General features: G+C 55.1%; 1 protein-coding gene across 2 annotated transcripts in view; it reads right to left on the minus strand.

The window, feature by feature from the left end:
- Nucleotides 1–780: 780 nt before the first annotated feature.
- The window catches only part of LOC148678655 (receptor tyrosine-protein kinase erbB-3-like), a 33,801-nt gene continuing 15,294 nt past the window's right edge, over nucleotides 781–19,287 (minus strand). Inside the window, exons 4-29 of one of the 2 annotated variants that reach the window (XM_088635932.1) lie at nucleotides 18,319–18,444; nucleotides 18,163–18,225; nucleotides 17,783–17,901; nucleotides 17,550–17,691; nucleotides 16,698–16,811; nucleotides 16,496–16,613; nucleotides 15,446–15,519; nucleotides 14,415–14,505; nucleotides 14,134–14,151; nucleotides 13,152–13,363; nucleotides 12,830–12,962; nucleotides 11,878–11,971; nucleotides 11,638–11,792; nucleotides 11,479–11,526; nucleotides 10,927–11,068; nucleotides 9,980–10,099; nucleotides 9,808–9,906; nucleotides 9,424–9,609; nucleotides 8,178–8,333; nucleotides 6,598–6,673; nucleotides 5,760–5,906; nucleotides 4,770–4,867; nucleotides 3,546–3,722; nucleotides 2,676–2,747; nucleotides 1,843–2,083; nucleotides 781–1,661 (exon numbers count right to left, since the gene is read on the minus strand). In XM_088635932.1, the coding sequence (XP_088492058.1) occupies nucleotides 781–1,661; nucleotides 1,843–2,083; nucleotides 2,676–2,747; nucleotides 3,546–3,722; nucleotides 4,770–4,867; nucleotides 5,760–5,906; nucleotides 6,598–6,673; nucleotides 8,178–8,333; nucleotides 9,424–9,609; nucleotides 9,808–9,906; nucleotides 9,980–10,099; nucleotides 10,927–11,068; nucleotides 11,479–11,526; nucleotides 11,638–11,792; nucleotides 11,878–11,971; nucleotides 12,830–12,962; nucleotides 13,152–13,363; nucleotides 14,134–14,151; nucleotides 14,415–14,505; nucleotides 15,446–15,519; nucleotides 16,496–16,613; nucleotides 16,698–16,811; nucleotides 17,550–17,691; nucleotides 17,783–17,901; nucleotides 18,163–18,225; nucleotides 18,319–18,444 (3,902 nt within the window). The remainder of the gene's footprint in view (nucleotides 1,662–1,842; nucleotides 2,084–2,675; nucleotides 2,748–3,545; nucleotides 3,723–4,769; nucleotides 4,868–5,759; nucleotides 5,907–6,597; nucleotides 6,674–8,177; nucleotides 8,334–9,423; nucleotides 9,610–9,807; nucleotides 9,907–9,979; nucleotides 10,100–10,926; nucleotides 11,069–11,478; nucleotides 11,527–11,637; nucleotides 11,793–11,877; nucleotides 11,972–12,829; nucleotides 12,963–13,151; nucleotides 13,364–14,133; nucleotides 14,152–14,414; nucleotides 14,506–15,445; nucleotides 15,520–16,495; nucleotides 16,614–16,697; nucleotides 16,812–17,549; nucleotides 17,692–17,782; nucleotides 17,902–18,162; nucleotides 18,226–18,318; nucleotides 18,445–19,287) is intronic. The other variant, XM_088635941.1, reaches the window with a different exon arrangement.

Raw genomic sequence — 19,287 nt, forward strand, 5'->3', positions numbered from 1 at the left:
CCCCAGACACAGCCGGACACGCCCCAGAAACACCCTGGACACGCCCCAGACACAGCCGGACACGCCCCAGACACACCCTGGACATGCCCCAGACACAGCCGGACACGCCGCAGACACACCCTGGACACGCCGCAGACACACCCTGGACACGCCCCAGACACACCCTGGACACGCCCCAGACACACCCTGGACACGCCCCAGACACAGCCGGACACGCCCCAGACACACCCTGGACATGCCCCAGACACAGCCGGACACGCCGCAGACACACCCTGGACACGCCGCAGACACACCCTGGACACGCCCCAGACACACCCTGGACACGCCCCAGACACACCCTGGACATGCCCCAGACACAGCCGGACACGCCCCAGACACACCCTGGACACGCCCCAGACACAGCCGGACACGCCCCAGGCACACCCTGGACACGCCCCAGACACACCCTGGACACGCCCCAGACACACCCTGGACACGCCCCAGACACAGCCAGACACGCCCCAGACACACCCTGGACACGCCCCAGACACAGCCAGACACGCCCCAGACACACCCTGGACACGCCCCAGACACACCCTGGACACGCCCCAGACACAGCCGGACACGCCCCAGACACACCCTGGACACGCCCCGGACACGCCCCAGACACACCCTGGACACGCCCCCTACATGCAGACACCCCACAGGCATGATCGGGGGGTCCAGTCAGAGTGGGACCAGGGGGGTGGCCGGTCATGACCCAGAGCGAGGACGACCTCTCTGGTGCTGCTCTGCAGGCCTCTAGGTGCGCACGGCGTCGGGCTTCAGGAAGAGCCTGCTGTGCCAGTAGTCTGGGTTGTCGAAGGAGCGGTCAGCGCCTGGCTCCCCCACCCCGGCCCTCACCTTCACGAAGCCCCCCAGCTCCCCGGGCCGGCCCCTCCTGCCCCCCTCCGCCAGGTTCTGGTACTCCACCAGGGGCAAGGAGTCCATCTGCTCGTACTCGTCCGCCTCCCCCCGCAGGGCCTTCCTCAGCCTGGGCTGCTTGTTCATGTACTGGTAATCTTCCTCCTCCTCTGCGTCTCCCTCCTGCTCGTCCTCCCCTCCCTCTTTATCACCCCCCGCCTCCTCCTCGGGTTCCACTCGTTTCTCTCCGTCTTCTGCAGCTGCAGCTCTGTCCTCCTTCCTGCCTACGCAGTCCCTGGAGCTTCGACAGTCCAGCTCCTCGCTGCGGATGTCCATGTATTCGTACTCCACTGCTTCCTGCTCCTGCTGCTGTTCCGATCCTCCGTCTCCTTCCTGCTGTGACTCGCCGCCGCTGTGATCGGGGGTGACGGAGAGCTGCCTTCTCCGTTTCTGCACTCTGTCTCTACCAGCAGGAGGTTGCCGGTCATTACAATCCAGCAGCTCATCAGACTCTCTGTCTCCACCAGGTGGCAGATCCTTGGCACTGCACTCTGGGCTGGGCTGGGACTTCCTGTGCGGTTTCTGGTCTCTGGCGCCCTCTGGTGGGGGCTCAGCGGTACTGGCCACTGAGGCAAGAGGCAGCAGGCGTGTCTGTTTGTTCATGTACTCGTACTCCTCCGAGTCAGGGTCTCCCAGAGTCCCCAGGGAGCCACGACTGTGGGAACCCCTCATTCTGGACAGGGTGCCAGTTTGGGAGGGTGAGAGAGAAAAGATGCTGGCTGTGGACAGTAAAAAAGAAGAGGAGGAGAACAGGAGTTAGTAAGTTATTACTCCAGGACACCATTGGCCAGACTCAGCCCTTGAGAAAACGTTAAGCAAATAATAAACTCATTCAAGAACCGGGTAGTGAGTCTGTCAGCTACACACACTCCCGGTTCACACCGCTGTCTGGGGGCTCACCTTTCTCTGGGCTCTCCAGCGACCCCGGCAGGACGTATCCATAGTGGTCCTCTTCCTCGGCGGCGCCGCTCAGGCTGACGTGGTGCGAGAGGTAGGCGCTGTCCTCCCGGCGGCGCCCCCGGCGCAGGCTGCCGCCCAGCGAGGCGTCCTCGCCCGCCTCCGTGTCCGGCATCGTGCCCCGCCCCTCCGAGCACTCCGAGATCGTCCGAGCCGAGTTCAGCCGTGAGCGTGCGGGCCAGAGCTGCGGAACACAGGAGAACTGGGTTGCTTGTCCGACTAGTGAGTAGTAGACTAGTGACTAGTGAGGCCTCGTGCACGGTCACTGATTACTGCAAGCGAGTGACTTGTTAGGGAAGCCTCGTGCATGCTCACTGAACACTGCCAGCGAATACCGGTAAGGGAGGCCTCGTGCACGCTCACTGAACACTGCCTACGAGTGACCAATGAGGGAGGCCTCATGCACACTCACTGAACACTGCCCGCTAGTGACTAGTGAGACCTCGTGCACACTCACTGAACACTGCCAGCGAGTGACCATGTGGAGAGTCGAGTGATTTTTTACTCCAGATACAGGGTGCAGTGAGTGTTTACACTGGCAGCTGTTGAATGGTCTCCTCCTGCTTCTGCCCCTGCTGTGTTCTTGTGCTCCAGTGTCACTGTGGTGATATAGTGTAAGTGAACGGGCCAGCTGCACTCTCAGGCAGACAGGCGGGCAGAGAGACCGTCAGTAACTGCGATAGGTGTGCTCTGGTCAGGACACTGCTGCTCAAACGACACATTCAGTATGTCAGCACACATGCAGCTGACATGTGAAAGGATGTCAAGAGACTCACCTGTCTGTTGGGGTCTCCTGTCCCAGAGTTCATCTGCAGGTACCCAGCCAGCCCCGAATGAGTCAAGCCACTCTGAGAGAGGGGGAGGAGGGTTAACAGGAGAGAGGAGGGAAGTAAGAGGAGGGGAGAGTATTAGGGGAAGGTAAGTGGTACTGAACTAACTGAGAATGACAGACAGCCGGACACACAGAATAACTGCCCCTCAGACAGCCGGACACACAGAATGACTGTCCCTCAGACAGCTGGACACACAAAATGACTGTCCCTCAGACAGCTGGACACACAGATGGACATGGACTCAGACACCCGGACACACAGAATGACTGTCCCTCAGACAGCCGGACACACAGAATGACTGTCCCTCAGACAGCTGGACACACAGATGGACATGCACTCAGACACCCGGACACACAGAATGACTGTCCCTCAGACAGCTGGACACACAGATGGACATGCACTCAGACACCCGGACACACAGAATGACTGTCCCTCACACAGCTGGACACACAGATGGACATGGACTCAGACACCCGGACACACAGAATGACTGTCCCTCAGACACCCGGACACACAGAATGACTGTCCCTCAGACAGCTGGACACACAGAATGAGTGTCCCTCAGACAGCTGGACACACAGATGGACATGCACTCAGACACCCGGACACACAGAATGACTGTCCCTCAGACAGCTGGACACACAGAATGACTGTCCCTCAGACAGCTGGACACACAGATGGACATGGACTCAGACACCCGGACACACAGAATGACTGTCCCTCAGACAGCTGGACACACAGGCAGGACTATCCCTCAGGCAGACAGACAGCTGGACTCCCAGGCCCCCAGACGGGGAGCTGGTCAGTGCTCACTCTGTGGGGGTCGGGGTACATCCGCGAGTAACCCCGCGAGGGCGACAGGTACACAGTGGCTGCGGTCAGCTGGTGCTCCTCGTCCGCCGGGTCATCCAGGTCAGTGTGCAGGACCTCCAGCTCCACCCCTTTGCCCAGGGGCTCGTCCGGGACAGGGTCAGCGGGCCTGCTGTCCCCCTGAGGGCGAGAGTAGCGTCAGGGGGGCCGCTTTCTCGACCAGGGGCACGAGCGGGTCGGCACTGCGCTCCGTTCATCTGCCTCTGGCTCAGGGTGACCCGACTTGGCTCCCCCACCGCGGGAAAAACACTCGCCAGGGGTCGTGACCCTCCCAGACCCAGTAATAATTCCTCACACTTACATAGTACTTTCCATGACACCCCACTCAGAGCTCTTTACAGGTAATGGCACGGTGGCACTGTTGCCAAGGACCTGCGCCTGTGGCTGGAAGGTTGCTGGTTCAAATCCCGTAGCCGGCAGACGAATCCTACTCCACTGAGCTCCTGAGCAAGGCCCTTAACCCCAACTGCTCCAGGGGTGCTGTACAATGGCTGACCCTGCGCTCTGACCCCCAGCTTCTCTCTCCGTCTGTGTGTCTCATGGAGAGCAAGTTGGGGTACATGAAAAAACAAATTCCTAATGCAAGAAATTGTATATGGCCAATAAAGTGATCTTATCTTAACCCATCTTATCTTAATGGGGATCCCCTCCAACACCTGGATGATGCAACAGCAGCCATAGTGCACCAGTACCTCACCACAAACCAGCTCTCAGTGGGGAGGAGAGCAGAGTGATGAAGCCAGTTCAGAGAGGGGGATTATTAGGAGGCCATGATTGGTAAAGGCCGATCGGAAATTTGGCCAGGACGCCGGGGTAACACTCTTTTCGAAAAACGCCCTGGTACTTCTAATGGCCACAGAGAGTCAGGACCTCAATTTAATGTCTCACCCGAGACACGGGGCCTTTTTACAGTATAGTGTCCCCGTCACTATACTGGGGTATTAGGACCCACATGGACTGCAGGGTGAGCGCCCCCTGCTGGCCCCACTAACACCTCTTCCAGCAGCAGCCTTAGTTTTTCCCCAGGAGGTCTCTCATCCAGGTACTGACCAGGCTCACACCTGCTCAGCTGCAGTGGGCTGCCCGTTGTGAGCTGCAGGGCAGTGCAGCTGCTGGAAATCAGACCTGAGCGGAAAAGCGCGAGAGGGAAATCTGCCTCAGCCTCACCCTGATGACGAGGTAGCGGGGCGGGTCCCTGGCCATCCGAGTAAATTCGTTAGCCAGCTCCTTGAAGGTGGGCCGGACGTTCTCGTCAATCATCCAGCCTGCCAGTGGGGGAAGAGCATCATCATCAACACAAGGAGACCATTACTGTAATGCCCTACTCGCTGGGGTATCTAAATGCACACTGAACAAAGTATGTCCAAAAGTCAGCAGCCAGAATCCTGACCAGGTCTAGTGCAAGTGATCACATTACTCCTATCCTGGAGCCCTTGCACTGGCTTCCTATCAGGTTTCGTGTCAACTTCAAAATCCTACTGCCCAACTATAAGGCTCTGCATGGCTTGAACCTGGGTATCTACCTGACCTATTATCTCCCTACTCCCCACTTCACAACCTTCACTAATTCTGGTCTCTTGTCTGTCCCCCAAACCAGTCTACACTCTATGGGTGACAGGGCTTCTCCTGTTGTGCCCAAAGATCTGGAACTGGATATCCTTAAGGATATCAGAGAGTCACCTTCCCTAAACTCTTTCAAATCAAGACTCAGAACCTCCTTCTTTAGAAGGGCTTTCATTGCATTGCTTTGAAATGGTAAAATCCTGCTGTTTCCTCTCATTGTGTGTTTTCCTTACTGTAAAGCACTTTGAGAAGTCACTTTTCAAGGCACTAAAAATAATAATAATAATAATAATAATAATTATTATTATTATTATTATCATCATCTGCGTGGGCTGGCAGCTGATTGTGTCACTTGGATACGGGTGCCAGCTGAAGGCTCAGTTCATTCACTGAACTAGCAGGTGGTTTAAATAATCTAGATAAAGGGATCTTTAATCAATAACATAAACCCTGAAAGACCAGGGTGCTCCCGGACAGGGCTTAAGGCCAGTACTGTTCATTTGTATTGCATTTTACTTTTCATGCACTGCAATTTCACTGTACTCTACTCTACTGTGACCACGGCAGCCTGTGGTAAGAGCGTGGCAGACTCACACTTGACCATGACCATGTACACATCGATGGTGCAGATGGGCGGCTGAGACAATCGCTCTCCCTTCTCCAGCAGGTCCGGCACTTCTTGTGGCCGCATGGTGGAGTAGGGCTCCGCCCCGAATGACATCATCTCCCACACTGTCACGCCTGCAGGCCAGTGCAGAACGCCATGAACACAGCACAGAGACACATCCACACTGTACAGAACAGTCACAAACACACACACGCTCACTCAGATAGATAAAACACACACACTCAGATTAATATAGCACACACACTCGGACTGATACAGCACACACACTATTAGACTGATCAGCACACACTTTCAGGCTGATACAGCACACACACTCAGATTAATATAGCACACACACTCTCAAACTGATACAGTACATACACTCAGATTAATATAGCACACACACTTGGACTGATATAGCACACACACTCTCAGACTGATCAACACACACACACTCTCAGACTAATACAGCACACACACTCAGACTGATACAACGCACACACTCAGATTAATACAACGCACACACTCAGATTTATATAGCACACACATTTGGACTGATACAGCACACACACTCTCAGACTGATACAGCGCACACACTCAGATTAATACAGCACACACACTCTCAGACTGATACAGCGCACACACTCAGATTAATACAGCACACACACTCTCAGACTGATCAACACACACACACTCAGACTGATACGGTACACACACTCTCAGACTGATACAGCGCACACACTCAGATTAATACAGCACACACACTCTCAGACTGATCAGCACACACACTCTCAGACTGATCAGCACACAGACTCTCAGACTCACCGTAACTCCAGACGTCGCTCTGGTGAGTGTACCTACGAAACAGGATGCTCTCCAGCGCCATCCACTTGATGGGAGTCTGAGAGAGAGGAGACACATTAATCCGTCACGACAGGTTTGTAAAACAGGTTTGTAAGAGGGTTACAGACAAGAGAGCAGGGCTGCAGTAACAGGGCAGCCGCAGGGAAATCTTACTGTCACTCACACAGGGACAGAGGCGGTACAACTGCGTGCAGGTCCCCAGTGTGGGGCCTGTCCTGAGGCACAGGAGACAAGGAGACTCAGAAACCCCTCATGACAACATACAGTAAGAAGGGTTTCAAACAAGAGGAAAACGGGCCCATCCACCTTGTTTGGTCATTAGTTAATAACTGATCTGATAACCTCATCCAGCAGGTTTTGAAAGAAGCCAAGCTACCAGCTCCAGTAACGCAGCCGGGCAGTGTGTTCCACACACCCACAAGGCTTTGTGTGACGCGCTGTGTGACAGTGTGGAGTGGGAGGCGCCGCGGCGAGCACAGCCCCGGGTGTGTCAGGAAAGCGTTCTTTCCGGACCCTATGCAGACGACACAATCCGGGGTTGAGTGAGGAAACACTGGGAAGAAGTCATGCAGGATACGGGGATAAAAACAGGGGGGGCGTGTCCAAGGAGTGCTGGTGGTCGGGGGAAGGTGTAGCGAGGCAAACAACCCGGGGACGAGTCCAAAGAGAAGTCCACAAACAAGGCAAAAGTCTATGGCCAGGAGATCCAGCCAAGACAGGAGATTAAAAACCAGAACCGGGGGAACGGGAACAGGAACAGAAACTTAAAAGCATAACGGAGCCAGACGCATCAGGTCCCGGGAAACCCACGCAGGGCCCAGATTGGCGTCTGCGTCTGGCTTTTAAGGGGGAGCTGAAAGGAGGCTGGAACAGGGAGCAGGTGCGGGGAATGAGGCAAACCAGGAAGGGCTGGAGCGCCCTGAAGAGGAGGGGTTTGCGATCGTGACAGGGTGAGGTTAGCAGGGACCGAAAATAACACAAAGTGGGAAAATAAACAACAGGCAAGAAGAAAGCGTACTGCTGTGCCTCGTTACCTCCAGGCTGGGCTTACTCTATTTAACGGGGTCCAGTCTGGTGAGCGGGGCGCGTAAGGGAAGAACAAAACAAGAACTGAGGGCGTCAAAAAGTGCGTGATGGGGCAGGCACAAAAGAAAAAGAACACCTTACGTGGGTGCAATCCCCCCTGGGTGGCCCTGCTCGTCCCCTCGAGGGGTGTCCAGTGTGCCAGTGTGCAGTGTGCCAGTGCAGTGCAGTGTGCCAGTGGGATGTCCACCACTGCCCAGCTGCGGGGGTGTCTCTGCTCGTCCCCTCGTGGGGTGCCCAGTGTGCCCTTATAGGACCCGCCCGGCTGCGGCTCGTCATCTAGAAGCCAGGACAGCTGGGACTACAAAGGCGAGGCGTCATGCCACAGCTGCTACAGAGTGGGCAGCAAGTCGGGGGGCAGAGTCGAGGGCATCGGGCCAGGGCACAGGCTCCACACCCTCGTGCTGAGTGCCAACGGCGGCGCCTGCTGTCTGTGTGTCTGCAGGCGGCGCCAGTACCTTGACCTCGTTGTAGAAGTACTTCTTGTCGTCGGGGTACAGCAGGTCAGGGATGCCGAAGTCAGCGATCTGGACGATGTAGTCGCTCTTCAGGAGGACGTTCCGTGCGGCCAGGTTCCTGTGGACCATGCGGTGCTCCTCCAGGTAATACATCCCCTGCAGTAGCGGGGCAAGAGTGGTGTCGTTTTACTGCGACTCATGCAGGAATACAGCCCGTACAACACTGCAGCAGGGCCATCATAACAATGTCAACAGGGGCTTGGTCTGCAACAGAACCTTAGCCGGCGGCTATATCACCCTGCAGCTCAGAGGTGGCAGCTGATTGTAGCTCAGCAGCTGGGACCCTGGCCAGTACCTGGCTGGGAGACCTCCTGTCACGCCCTGTACACTTAGAGGGCTTGGCCATGTGTCCTGTTCCTAGTTCCCTGTGATTATTCATGTCTTTCTGGTGCGTCTGGTCGTGTAGCCTATTTTCTTCCTGTGTCTGCTGCTCCTCGCTCAGCATTGTGGGTACAATGTCCTGAGACCCGCCTAGCACCAGGTTGCTCCTGTCCGTAGCCTGAGGTCATAGGTTTCTTACCGACATCGTCTGACCCCCTGAGCCTGGGCTAACCCCCGTGTTGCCCCTTTTACCACTATGCGTAGGGTCTCTACTGCTCTCCTTGTCATTCCACGGCTTGCCTTTCCGACATCCATGACACCTCCAGGGAAATCTAAGGTTACAACTGGAAGAGGTGTTAGTGGGACTTGTAGGAGGTGCTCACACTGCGGCCTGTGTGGGCCCTAACCCTGATGGGGACCCTACACTGTACAAAAGGCACCGTTCTTCCTATGAGAGGTAAAACCGAGGTCCTGACCCTCAGTGGTCACTAAAAATCCCAGGGTGTTTTTTTTAAAAGAGCAGGAGTATTACCCTGGTGTCTTAGCGAAATTGCCCCCTGGCCTTTACCAGTCATGGCCTTCTAATAATTCCCATCTATGTACTGAGTTCATAACTCTGTTCTCCTCTCCACTGATAACTCAGGTGTGGTGAACATACTAGTGCACTCTGGCTGCTGTTGCACATTGGTGGTGGTAGTGGGATTCCCCATTACCTGTAAAGAGCTTTCACTGTAGCGTCCAGAAAAGCACTATATCAGGATATATTTATTGATGGAAAGCCTCAATATTTACAATGTAATATTTAAACCTGCTCCATAACACACACATTCACATTCATCCCATCACCTCTGGGTCTGTGGCTCACCTTGGCGATCTGGACACACCAGTTCAGAAGCCGCTGGGGGTCCAGGCTGTGCTTGTGGCGCCTGATGTGCTCCAGTAAGGACCCCTGCACGCTGAGCTGGGTCACGAGCTGCAGACTGGCACCCGGGCAGATACCTAACAGCCGGACAATGTAAGGGTGGTCTAGACTGCCCATAGCCAGCATGTGCTGCAGGGAGACACACAAGGAGAGAGAATTAGGGCACAGAGGGAGGGGATTTCACTTGCACAAACCAGATGTGATGTGCGGAAAAGACACAAGACTATTTGAGCCTTGTGTCTTCTTGCACTGTTATTAAAAGCTTGTGCGAGACGTGTTAACAGACGCATGGACCAGTTTGTTAGTCTCTGTCTGTGAGACACTCACATCTGTAACCTCAGTGAAGGTCTGTCTCCCAGTCCGGTCTTGGATGGTCTTTATGGCCACTGGGATCTTCACCGTGTCTCCCTCTGGGACCCACACGCCCTGGGCGAGAGAGAGAGTGAGAGCTGCACAGAGACACAGAGGGAAGGGGGGAGGCGAGAGGGAGAGGGGGTACCTTGTGCACAGTGCCGAAGACGCCCGAGCCGATCAGCTTCAGTTTGCGCAGCTCCTGGAGCTTTAGGACTCGGGTGTGGACCTTCGCCCCCTTCTCACCTGGGTCCAGGGGCTCAAAGCTCTGCACAGAGGGAGGCACGTGTTCAGACAGGCGGGGAACCCTGCATCTGCCCCCCATCTACCTCTCTTTTTTCCTTATTGCCATCAGTACGTAACTCCCCGGCCCGTCTGAGTCCCTCTCTCCCTGTCTGCTCCTCTCACTTCAATTCAAGCAGCCCTTGTTGGCATGACCGATCAATTGGAGTGTTGCCAAAGCAGATACAGCTAATACAACCTCTCTCCTGCTCTGCTCCTCTCGGTCTCTCCTCCCTCCCGCCGGTCTCTGTCTACCCCTGTACCTCCTCTCTCTGTCATCTCCCTCTCTTCCTCCCCTGTCTCTCTGCCCCTCTCCCTCCTCTCTCCTTCCTCTCTCTCCCTCCTCTGTCTCTCTGCCCCTCTTCCTCGCTCTCCTTCCTCGCTCTCCATTCTGTCTCTGTCTGCCCCTGTACCTCCTCTCTCTCTTTTTCCCCTCTCTCCCTCCCCTCTTCCTCCTCTCCCTCTCTGCTCCTCTCCCTCTCTGCCCCTCTTCCTCGCTCTCCCTTCTGTCTCTGTCTGTACCCTGTACCTCCTCTCTCTCTCCCTCTCAATTCATTTCAAGGTGCTTTACTGGCATGACCAATGAATAAATCAGTGTTGCCAAAGCAAAACAAAAAGACATTTCAAATACAGACACATCATAAGACATTTACATATACATATGCAGCATTATAGGTAGACAGGCTCACTCTTCCTCAGGCTGTGACAGGAGATCAGGTAGTGGGCTGCCTCTCCCAGTGGGATTGGGACCTGTTGTGATTCTGGCAGGTGTGGGAATTCTGGGATTAGATCGGTCTCTCCCTCCTCTCTCACCTCTCCGCTCTGCAGGTATCTCCTCATGGCTCTCTTGCGGCGGATGGCCAGGCCGCGCCGGTAGAGCACCGTCAGCACAAACGTGGCGAAGGACACCAGCAGGAGGGCGACCGCTCCCAGTACGATCCCCGTCATCTGAAGACTGATCGCCGACAATTACAGGCAGGGGAGAAGAAAACAAAGACGACAGCTGAGCAAAACAGGAAGTTCAGTTGTGGAACATCAGAATTCTGAGTTATACCTCCTGGAATACCAAGAACGCTGTCTGCACCACATGAAAAGACACTGGCAACAGAGGGACTGTATGCTACTGGTAGTAACAGGTGCACCTTTGAAAAGAAGAGGATCTTAACCAGGATTGACTGAGCTGCACTGACAAGACATGGCCACCAGGGGGCCTTCACTCAATTCAATTCAAGCTGCTTTACTGGCATGACCAATGAGTAAAATCAGTGCTGCCAAAGCAAAACAAATACAATTAACATAAAACTATAATCTATAGCCATTTACAATAAAGACACAATCATAAGATATTTACATATAGACACTCACCTTGATATATTCGTCCCTGCACAGCCACTCAGACCTGGGCCAGTACAACTGCAACACAATGCACAGTTACACGCTGTATACCACTGTGACAGTGGTCTCACACACGTAAACACAATGTCACATGTTGCTACGCACTGACACACACACATGAGGCCTCACCTCTCCGTGCAGTTGGGGTGGCAGGGCTCACAGCGCCTCTCGGCGTTGGCGTACTTGAAAATCAGCCCCTTCTCCCCCATCACCCCGTTTGGGCACGAGGGCACACAGTGGGGCCCGTCCCAGAAGTTGGCACATGCCACGCACTCGTCCGCGCCCTGGGGGAGACAGAGGGCGGCCGGTCAGACACAGTGGTTTCCTCCTGGACAGCTGGACAGACAGGGGCGTGACGGGGTCTCTTACCGGCCCCTGGCAACTTGGCTGCCCCTCCTGGCGCTGGCACTCGGGGTGACACGCAGTGCACTCCCCCAGCGCTGAGGCAAACTCCCGCGGCTCCCTGACAGACAGCCGGAGAGACGGAGTACAGGTCAGAGGAACAGAGAGTGACAGAGAAGAGGCAAACAGACTGACACACTCAGACACAGACTGACACAGACAGACACAGACTGACCCACACTCAGACACAGACTGACACACTCAGACACAGACTGACACACACTCAGACACAGACTGACACACTCAGACACAGACTGACACACTCAGACTGACACACTCAGACACAGACTGACACACACAGACACAGACTGACACACTCAGACACAGACTGACACACTCAGACTGACACACTCAGACACAGACTGACACACTCAGACACAGACTGACACACACAGACTGACACACACAGACACAGACTGACACACTCAGACACAGACTGACACAGACAGACACAGACTGACCCACACTCAGACACAGACTGACACAGACAGACACAGACTGACCCACACTCAGACACAGACTGACACACACAGACTGACTCACACTCAGACACAGACTGACACACTCAGACACAGACTGACACACTCAGACTGACACACACAGACACAGACTGACACACTCAGACTGACACAGACTGACACACTCAGACACAGACTGACACACTCAGACTGACACACACAGACACAGACTGACACACAGACTGTCACACACAGACACAGACTGACACACTCAGACACAGACTGACACACGCAGACTGACACACACAGACACAGACTGACACACTCAGACAAAGACTGACACACAGACTGACCCACACTCAGACACAGACTGACACACACACAGACACAGACTGACACACACACAGACACAGACTGACACACACACACAGACACAGACTGACACACACACATAGACTGACCCTGTGAGGAAGTTGCAGTCTGCGACACAGGTTCCGTCTCGGCTGTAGTTTCTGCAGTACAGGCATTGCTCTGGCCCAGGACCCCAGCACCCCACATCTGAGCACAGGGGGTCACACTGACGCCCGTCGGCCACTGCACACAGACAAGCAGACTGATACACCCACGCTTACTCATATCCCCATATCACCCCTATAACCCCAATAACTACACCTCTACAGCTCACCCTGTCTTCCTCACCCCTTTCTGCCAGTGTCTCTACCCCAGTCCCCCTGACTCCCTCCTCTCTCCTGCCCCCTCTGTCCCCCTCTGCCCGGTGCTCACCGCACTCCTTGGCTGGGCGGTTGTTCCTGAGGTTGGTGTCCTGCCGGCGCTGGGAGTGGGCGCCGGTGAAGATCCGGCTCCAGTCAATGGTGTTGTAGTAGCACAGTCGCTTGTTGCCACTGATGTAGACACTGCCATCACTGATCTCCTTCAGAGAGCGCAGCCCCAGGGAGGTGATGGAGGGCAGCTTCATGACCAGCAGAGAGAACCCCCTGAGAGAGGGGAGAGGTGGGAGAGAGAGGAGAGGAGAGAGGGGAGAGGGGAGAGAGGAGAGAGAGGAGAGAGAGAGAGGGGAGAGGGGAGAGGGGAGAGAGGGGAGAGGGGAGAGAGAGGGAGAAGGGGGAGAGGAGGGAGAGGAGAGAGAGGGGAGAGGAGAGAGGAGAGAGGAGAGAGGAGAATGAAGAGAGAGGAGAGAGAGGGGAGAGGGGAGAGGGGAGAGGGGAGAGGGGAGAGAGGAGAGAGGAGAGGAGAGCAAACTGAAATGACGAGCAGCTGGGGGGCAAAATACACACCTTCCCCAAACACAGCCTGGCCTCTAGTGAACCCCCACACCCATGCATGTAAAGAGAGGCATTTCATTATAACAGAACAGAATCAATAAAGAGGCATAGAGTCAAATAAGAGCAAAGCAGTGTCACCCAGCCCTGCCTGGGTCAGCTGCATAAAACACCTTCATTGTGAAATAGGGGTCTAGCAAGCCGAAGGCAGTGTGATCACTGCACTCCAGGGCAAAACTGAGGGGAGACTGAGCTGAAGGGGTTTTATGTGGCTGTGCCCCAAGCCCTCAGACAGACCTCCTCTGTCCGTGTGGAGCAGAACGAACCGTGGCGGCTCTGACAGGGGTGTGCAAGTGCACGGCTAATTAGTTAATCAGTTAGTAAGGGTTAAAGGTGATTGGGAATTTGAGATGGTGATTGAGCAAATAAAAATGAATGAAGATTGTTTTGTGAACAAAGAGATTCTTTGTTACAGTTTTACGTACCTCTTGGAGCTGACTCCTCTGGAGAGCAAGAATGCGGGGGAGAGGGGGAGAGGGGGTTAATGAGGAGAGAAAGGAGGAGAGCAAGAGAGAGATGTATTAGACACAATGCATTAGAGACATGTTGTATTGGGCCATTAGAGCAGAGACACAGAAAGATGGCGATGTGGACATGTTAGAAGACAGAGTACATATTGAATAGGAGGCAGATACACGGAGAGATCTATTGAAGACAGAGAGAAACCAGAGAGAGAGACAGGCTGCCAGCTTCAGTAAAGTCTTACTTGTACAGCGACCTGCCCTGGATGGTGGTGAGGTTGGAGAACACACTGAGGTCAGACAGTTTCTTGGGCCATGACTGGATACTGAGGATATCTGACAACACATGGGCGAACCAGAGTCACTGACAGGCAATCTAGAGTCACAGACCAGAGACACAGATGGTCCAGTCACAGACAGGTAGACCAGAGACACAGACAGGCAGACCAGAGCTACATGCAGAATGGAGACAGATAGACAGTCGAGAGTCACAGACAGACCAGAGACACAGACAGTCCAGAGTCACAGACAGTCCAGAGTCACAGACAGTCCAGAGTCACAGACACAAACCGTTCAGAGTCACAGACAGACCAGAGACACAGACAGGCAGACCACAGACACAAACCATTCAGAGACACAGACAGTCCAGAGTCACAGACAGACAGTCTAGAGACACAGACAGTCCAGAGTCACAGACAGGCAGACCACAGACACAAACCATTCAGAGTCACAGACAGGCAGACCACAGACACAAACCATTCAGAGTCACAGACAGACCAGAGTCACAGACAGGCAGACCAGAGACACAGACATACACTCCAGAGACACAGACAGCCCAGAGTCACAGACAGACCTGAGTCACAGACAGGCAGAACAGAAACACTGACAGTCCAGAGTCACAGACAGTCCAGAGTCACAGACAGACCTGAGTCACAGACAGGCAGAACAGAAACACTGACAGTCCAGAGTCACAGACAGTCCAGAGTCACAGACAGGCAGAACAGAGACACTGACAGTCCAGAGTCACAGACAGTCCAGAGTCACAGACAGGCAGAACAGAGACACTGACAGTCCAGAGTCACAGACAGACCTGAGTCACAGACAGGCAGAACAGAGACACTGACAGTCCAGAGTCACAGACAGACCTGAGTCACAGACAGGCAGAACAGAGACACTGACAGTCCAGAGTCACAGACAGATCTGAGTCACAGACAGGCAGACCAGAGACAAAGACAGACAGTCCAGAGTCACAGACAGTCCAGAGACACAGACACACCTGTTATTTCTCGGACAGTTCCAAAGACTTTGAGTTTCTCTGGATCAAGAGCGGAGATGTTGTGGTAGGGATCCCTGAAGAGAGAGGGAGAGCAGAAGTGCAGAAGAAAGGTTACAAACGAGAGGAGTACATTCTGCACAACGAGCTCACTTAGTTGCTAGTAAGTGATCTGAGCGTCTTGTCCAGGAGACAAGGAGATGACATACTGAGCTGCAGCTACGAGTTTCCCTCAGAATGTCTCCTCCCCAGGAGGATTGAAAGGATTCTGGCTTGTGTGGGACTTCTGGGATTAGATTTATGTTATTTTGTGGAAGACAGTTTCTCTAATCCCTGGTTATTTCTCAGAGCGTAGCAGAAAGCTCTTCTCTGTCTCTGGTCAGATACTCAACCAGCCCGTGTGGTCTGTTAGAGGCCTCACAATACTCCCAGGCGCCAATGTAGGGAACCGCGGTGTAGAGGCGGTAACACCACAGAAAACATCAGTGCCGATACTCTCCCTCTTCGAGAGGCACTGGCAGCAGTGTGGAGCTGCAGGTGGGGTTCTGGCCTCAGGTTGTGGGTTCAAATCGCAGGAGAGACACTGCTGTTGTACCCTCGAGTATACTAGTTCACCTGAATTGTGGCATTAAAAAACCCGTCTGCATAAAAGGGGGCAAATGTAAGCGGCTTTGGATGAAATCTTCAGCTGAATAGGACAGTCAATCCTTGAGTACTGAGACTTCGGACAAGTTCGTCACTGGTCGTTCTTTCAGACCGGTTGTGAAACAGGACAACAAACAACACACAGGTGAAAGAGTGAAAGTACATTGGGGGCCAAGAACAGGAGACACCTCACGAGGCTGGAAAAGGCTACAGATTGCTGAAGCCGAGACCCTGACTTCTTTTAAGAAGTGTCTGGACAGGGTCCTCGGATCAATCAATCACTAGCAACTGAGCAGGCTAGTTAGAACCCAGGAGACAGAGAGCCAGCCCGTGAGATACTAGTGCAGCGCTCGTGCTGTGAGCGTCGTGCTCACTGTTCACGCTGGACGGGAGCTGGAGGGGGCTCACCCGTTGATGCCGGTGGTGAGGAAGTGCAGGCTGCCCTGGATCTTGGTGCAGTTGATGAAGCTGTCGATGTTTCTGGAGTCCACTGTCTGCCTGATGGCAGAGCCGGTGCCCATACAGACTGGGGAGAGAGGGGAGAGGGTGACGCCCTGGACACCCCGGGCACACGGACGAGGGGATGTCCAGGGGGTGCGGGTGTAGGTACCTTTAGGGCACAGCCCCTCGCATGGCTCACACTGTTTCTGCCCATTCTTCTCCACCTCCATCTTGTCAGTGGGGCAACTGCGCACACAGGAGCTACCGTCCACCACATAATTCCCTGAGGGAGAGAGGGAGAGGGGTGAGAGAGAGGAGCAGAGAGGGAGAGAGGAGTGAGAGAGAGGAGCAGAGGAAGAGAGGGAGAGAGGAGTGAGAGAGAGGGGCAGAGAGGGAGAGAGGGAGAGAGGGGGAGAGGAGTGAGAGAGAGGGGCAGAGGAAGAGAGGGAGAGAGGAGTGAGAGAGAGGGGCAGAGGAAGAGAGGGAGAGAGGAGTGAGAGAGAGGAGCAGAGGAAGAGAGGGAGAGAGGAGTGAGAGAGAGGAGCAGAGGAAGAGAGGGAGAGAGGAGTGAGAGAGAGGGGCAGAGAGGGAGAGAGGGTTAGAGGGGGAGAGTGGAATTTGACCAAGGTAAGAAACAGCAAACAGAAACAGACCCTGACGAAGTACAGGAACAGTGAGCCTGTCTCCCAGTAATGCTCCATATGTTTGTGTGCGAATGTCTTAGAATGTGCCCACATTGTAAATGTCTGTAGATGTGGTGCCAACTGTACCTGCTTTGGCAACACTGAAATTCGTTGGTCATGCCAGTAATGCTCCTTGAATTGAATCGAGGAGGAGTGAGAGAGCAGAGAGGGAGATGGGGACAGCGGTCAGTATGTTATAGTGGTGGAATAGGCAGGGAGACAGTGGAACACAGAACAAGAGGAGAGCAATTCTCGCTGGGACAAGCGGCGAGGAGGTGAGAGAGCTAGAGAGAGGGGGCAGACAGGACTGGGAGGGAGAGGCAGGGGCAGTCACTCACTGGGGCACTGGGACACACAGATGGTGCCGTACTGGTACTTGGCACTGGGGTTGGGCTCCAACTGGAAGGTCTGCTTGTTGTAGATGAGAGGCTTGGGGCACTGGGGTACACAGGCCCCGGAGTCGTTGAAGTGACTGCAGGCCTGAAACACACAGACACACGGGATATCGAGCAGGATGTGACACTGAGACCGCGTGAGGCAGTGTGAGTGTGCATGTGGGACATGGACTCACAAAGCAGTCTGTGTCATGGGGTCCCGTGCACCCCCCAGCACACTCGACATGGCAACAGTCATTGGGGTCCCTCCCAAAACACCGGCTGTTGCACTGCGGGGCGCACACCGTCTTCGTCACTGCAGAGAGAGTGATACAGCCAGCTGAGAGACGCAGACAGACAGATGGGCAGACAGACACAGACAGGCAGACAGACAGGCTGACAGACGGGCAGGCAGACAGACACAGACAGACAGATGGGCAGACAGCCGGGTAGACAAACAGATGCAGACAGGCAGACGGGCAGACGGGCACAGACAGGCAGACAGGCAGACAGGCAGACAGGCAGACAGGCAGACAGAGAGGCAGGCAGACAGACGGGCAGGGAATCAGACACTCACAGATCTGACAGTTGTTCCAGGCTGGGCCCCAGCAGTTCTTCCCACACGTCTCGTTGCAGGGCTCTGGCAAGCAAGAGACATCGTCACCCCCACTGCTCCGCTCCGGCCCCCCCCTTTCACCCTCGGCCCTCTCCCAGTCCGGCTCGCCGCACTCACTGGTCTCCCCGTTTTGTTTGATGGTGATCTCGGCACTGGGGTCCCTCACGATGTCTGTCCAGTTCACCTGCTCTACGTAGCTCAGGTACTTGTTGTTCTGGATGGAGACCCCCCCCTCCAGGATCTCTGTGGGACAGACAGGTGTTACACAGGCCTGGCGCCCCCTCAGGCCGGCTTCGCCCTACCTGTCCCGCTGCGCTGCACACCTGTGCAGGTGAGCAGTGTATCCCGTACGCTGGTGTGTCCGGTGGGAATCTGCTCCCTGTCTCTGCCCTGTGTCACACTCACTCCATCCCTCCTCTTCTCTTTCTGTGGACCCTTACTCCTGATACTGCTCCTCTGGTAAAGAACAACCCTCCCCTCTTTCCTCTCTTTCACACTCACTCTCTCCCTCCTCTTCTCTGTCTGCGGGCTGTTACTCCTGACGCCCCTCCCTCCTCTTCTCTGTCTGCGGGCTCTTACTCCTGACGCCCCTCCCTCCTCTTCTCTGTCTGCGGGCTCTTACTCCTGACGCCCCTCCCTCCTCTTCTCTGTCTGCGGGCTCTTACTCCTGACGCCCCTCCCTCCTCTTCTCTGTCTGCGGGCTGTTACTCCTGACGCCCCTCCCTCCTCTTCTCTGCCCGCGGGCTCTTACTCCTGACGCCCCTCCCTCCTCTTCTCTGTCTGCGGGCTGTTACTCCTGACGCCCTTCCCTCCTCTTCTCTGTCTGCGGGCTGTTACTCCTGACGCCCCTCCCTCCTCTTCTCTGTCTGCGGGCTGTTACTCCTGACGCCCCTCCCTCCTCTTCTCTGTCTGCGGGCTGTTACTCCTGACGCCCCTCCCTCCTCTTCTCTGTCTGCGGGCTGTTACTCCTGATGCCCCTCCCTCCTCTTCTCTGCCTGCGGGCTCTTACTCCTGACGCCCCTCCCTCCTCTTCTCTGCCTGCGGGCTGTTACTCCTGACGCCCCTCCCTCCTCTTCTCTGCCTGCG

Source organism: Lepisosteus platostomus, chromosome 1 (assembly GCF_059453375.1).
Source record: "Lepisosteus platostomus isolate fLepPlt1 chromosome 1, fLepPlt1.hap1, whole genome shotgun sequence".
NCBI classification, from domain to species: domain Eukaryota; kingdom Metazoa; phylum Chordata; class Actinopteri; order Semionotiformes; family Lepisosteidae; genus Lepisosteus; species Lepisosteus platostomus.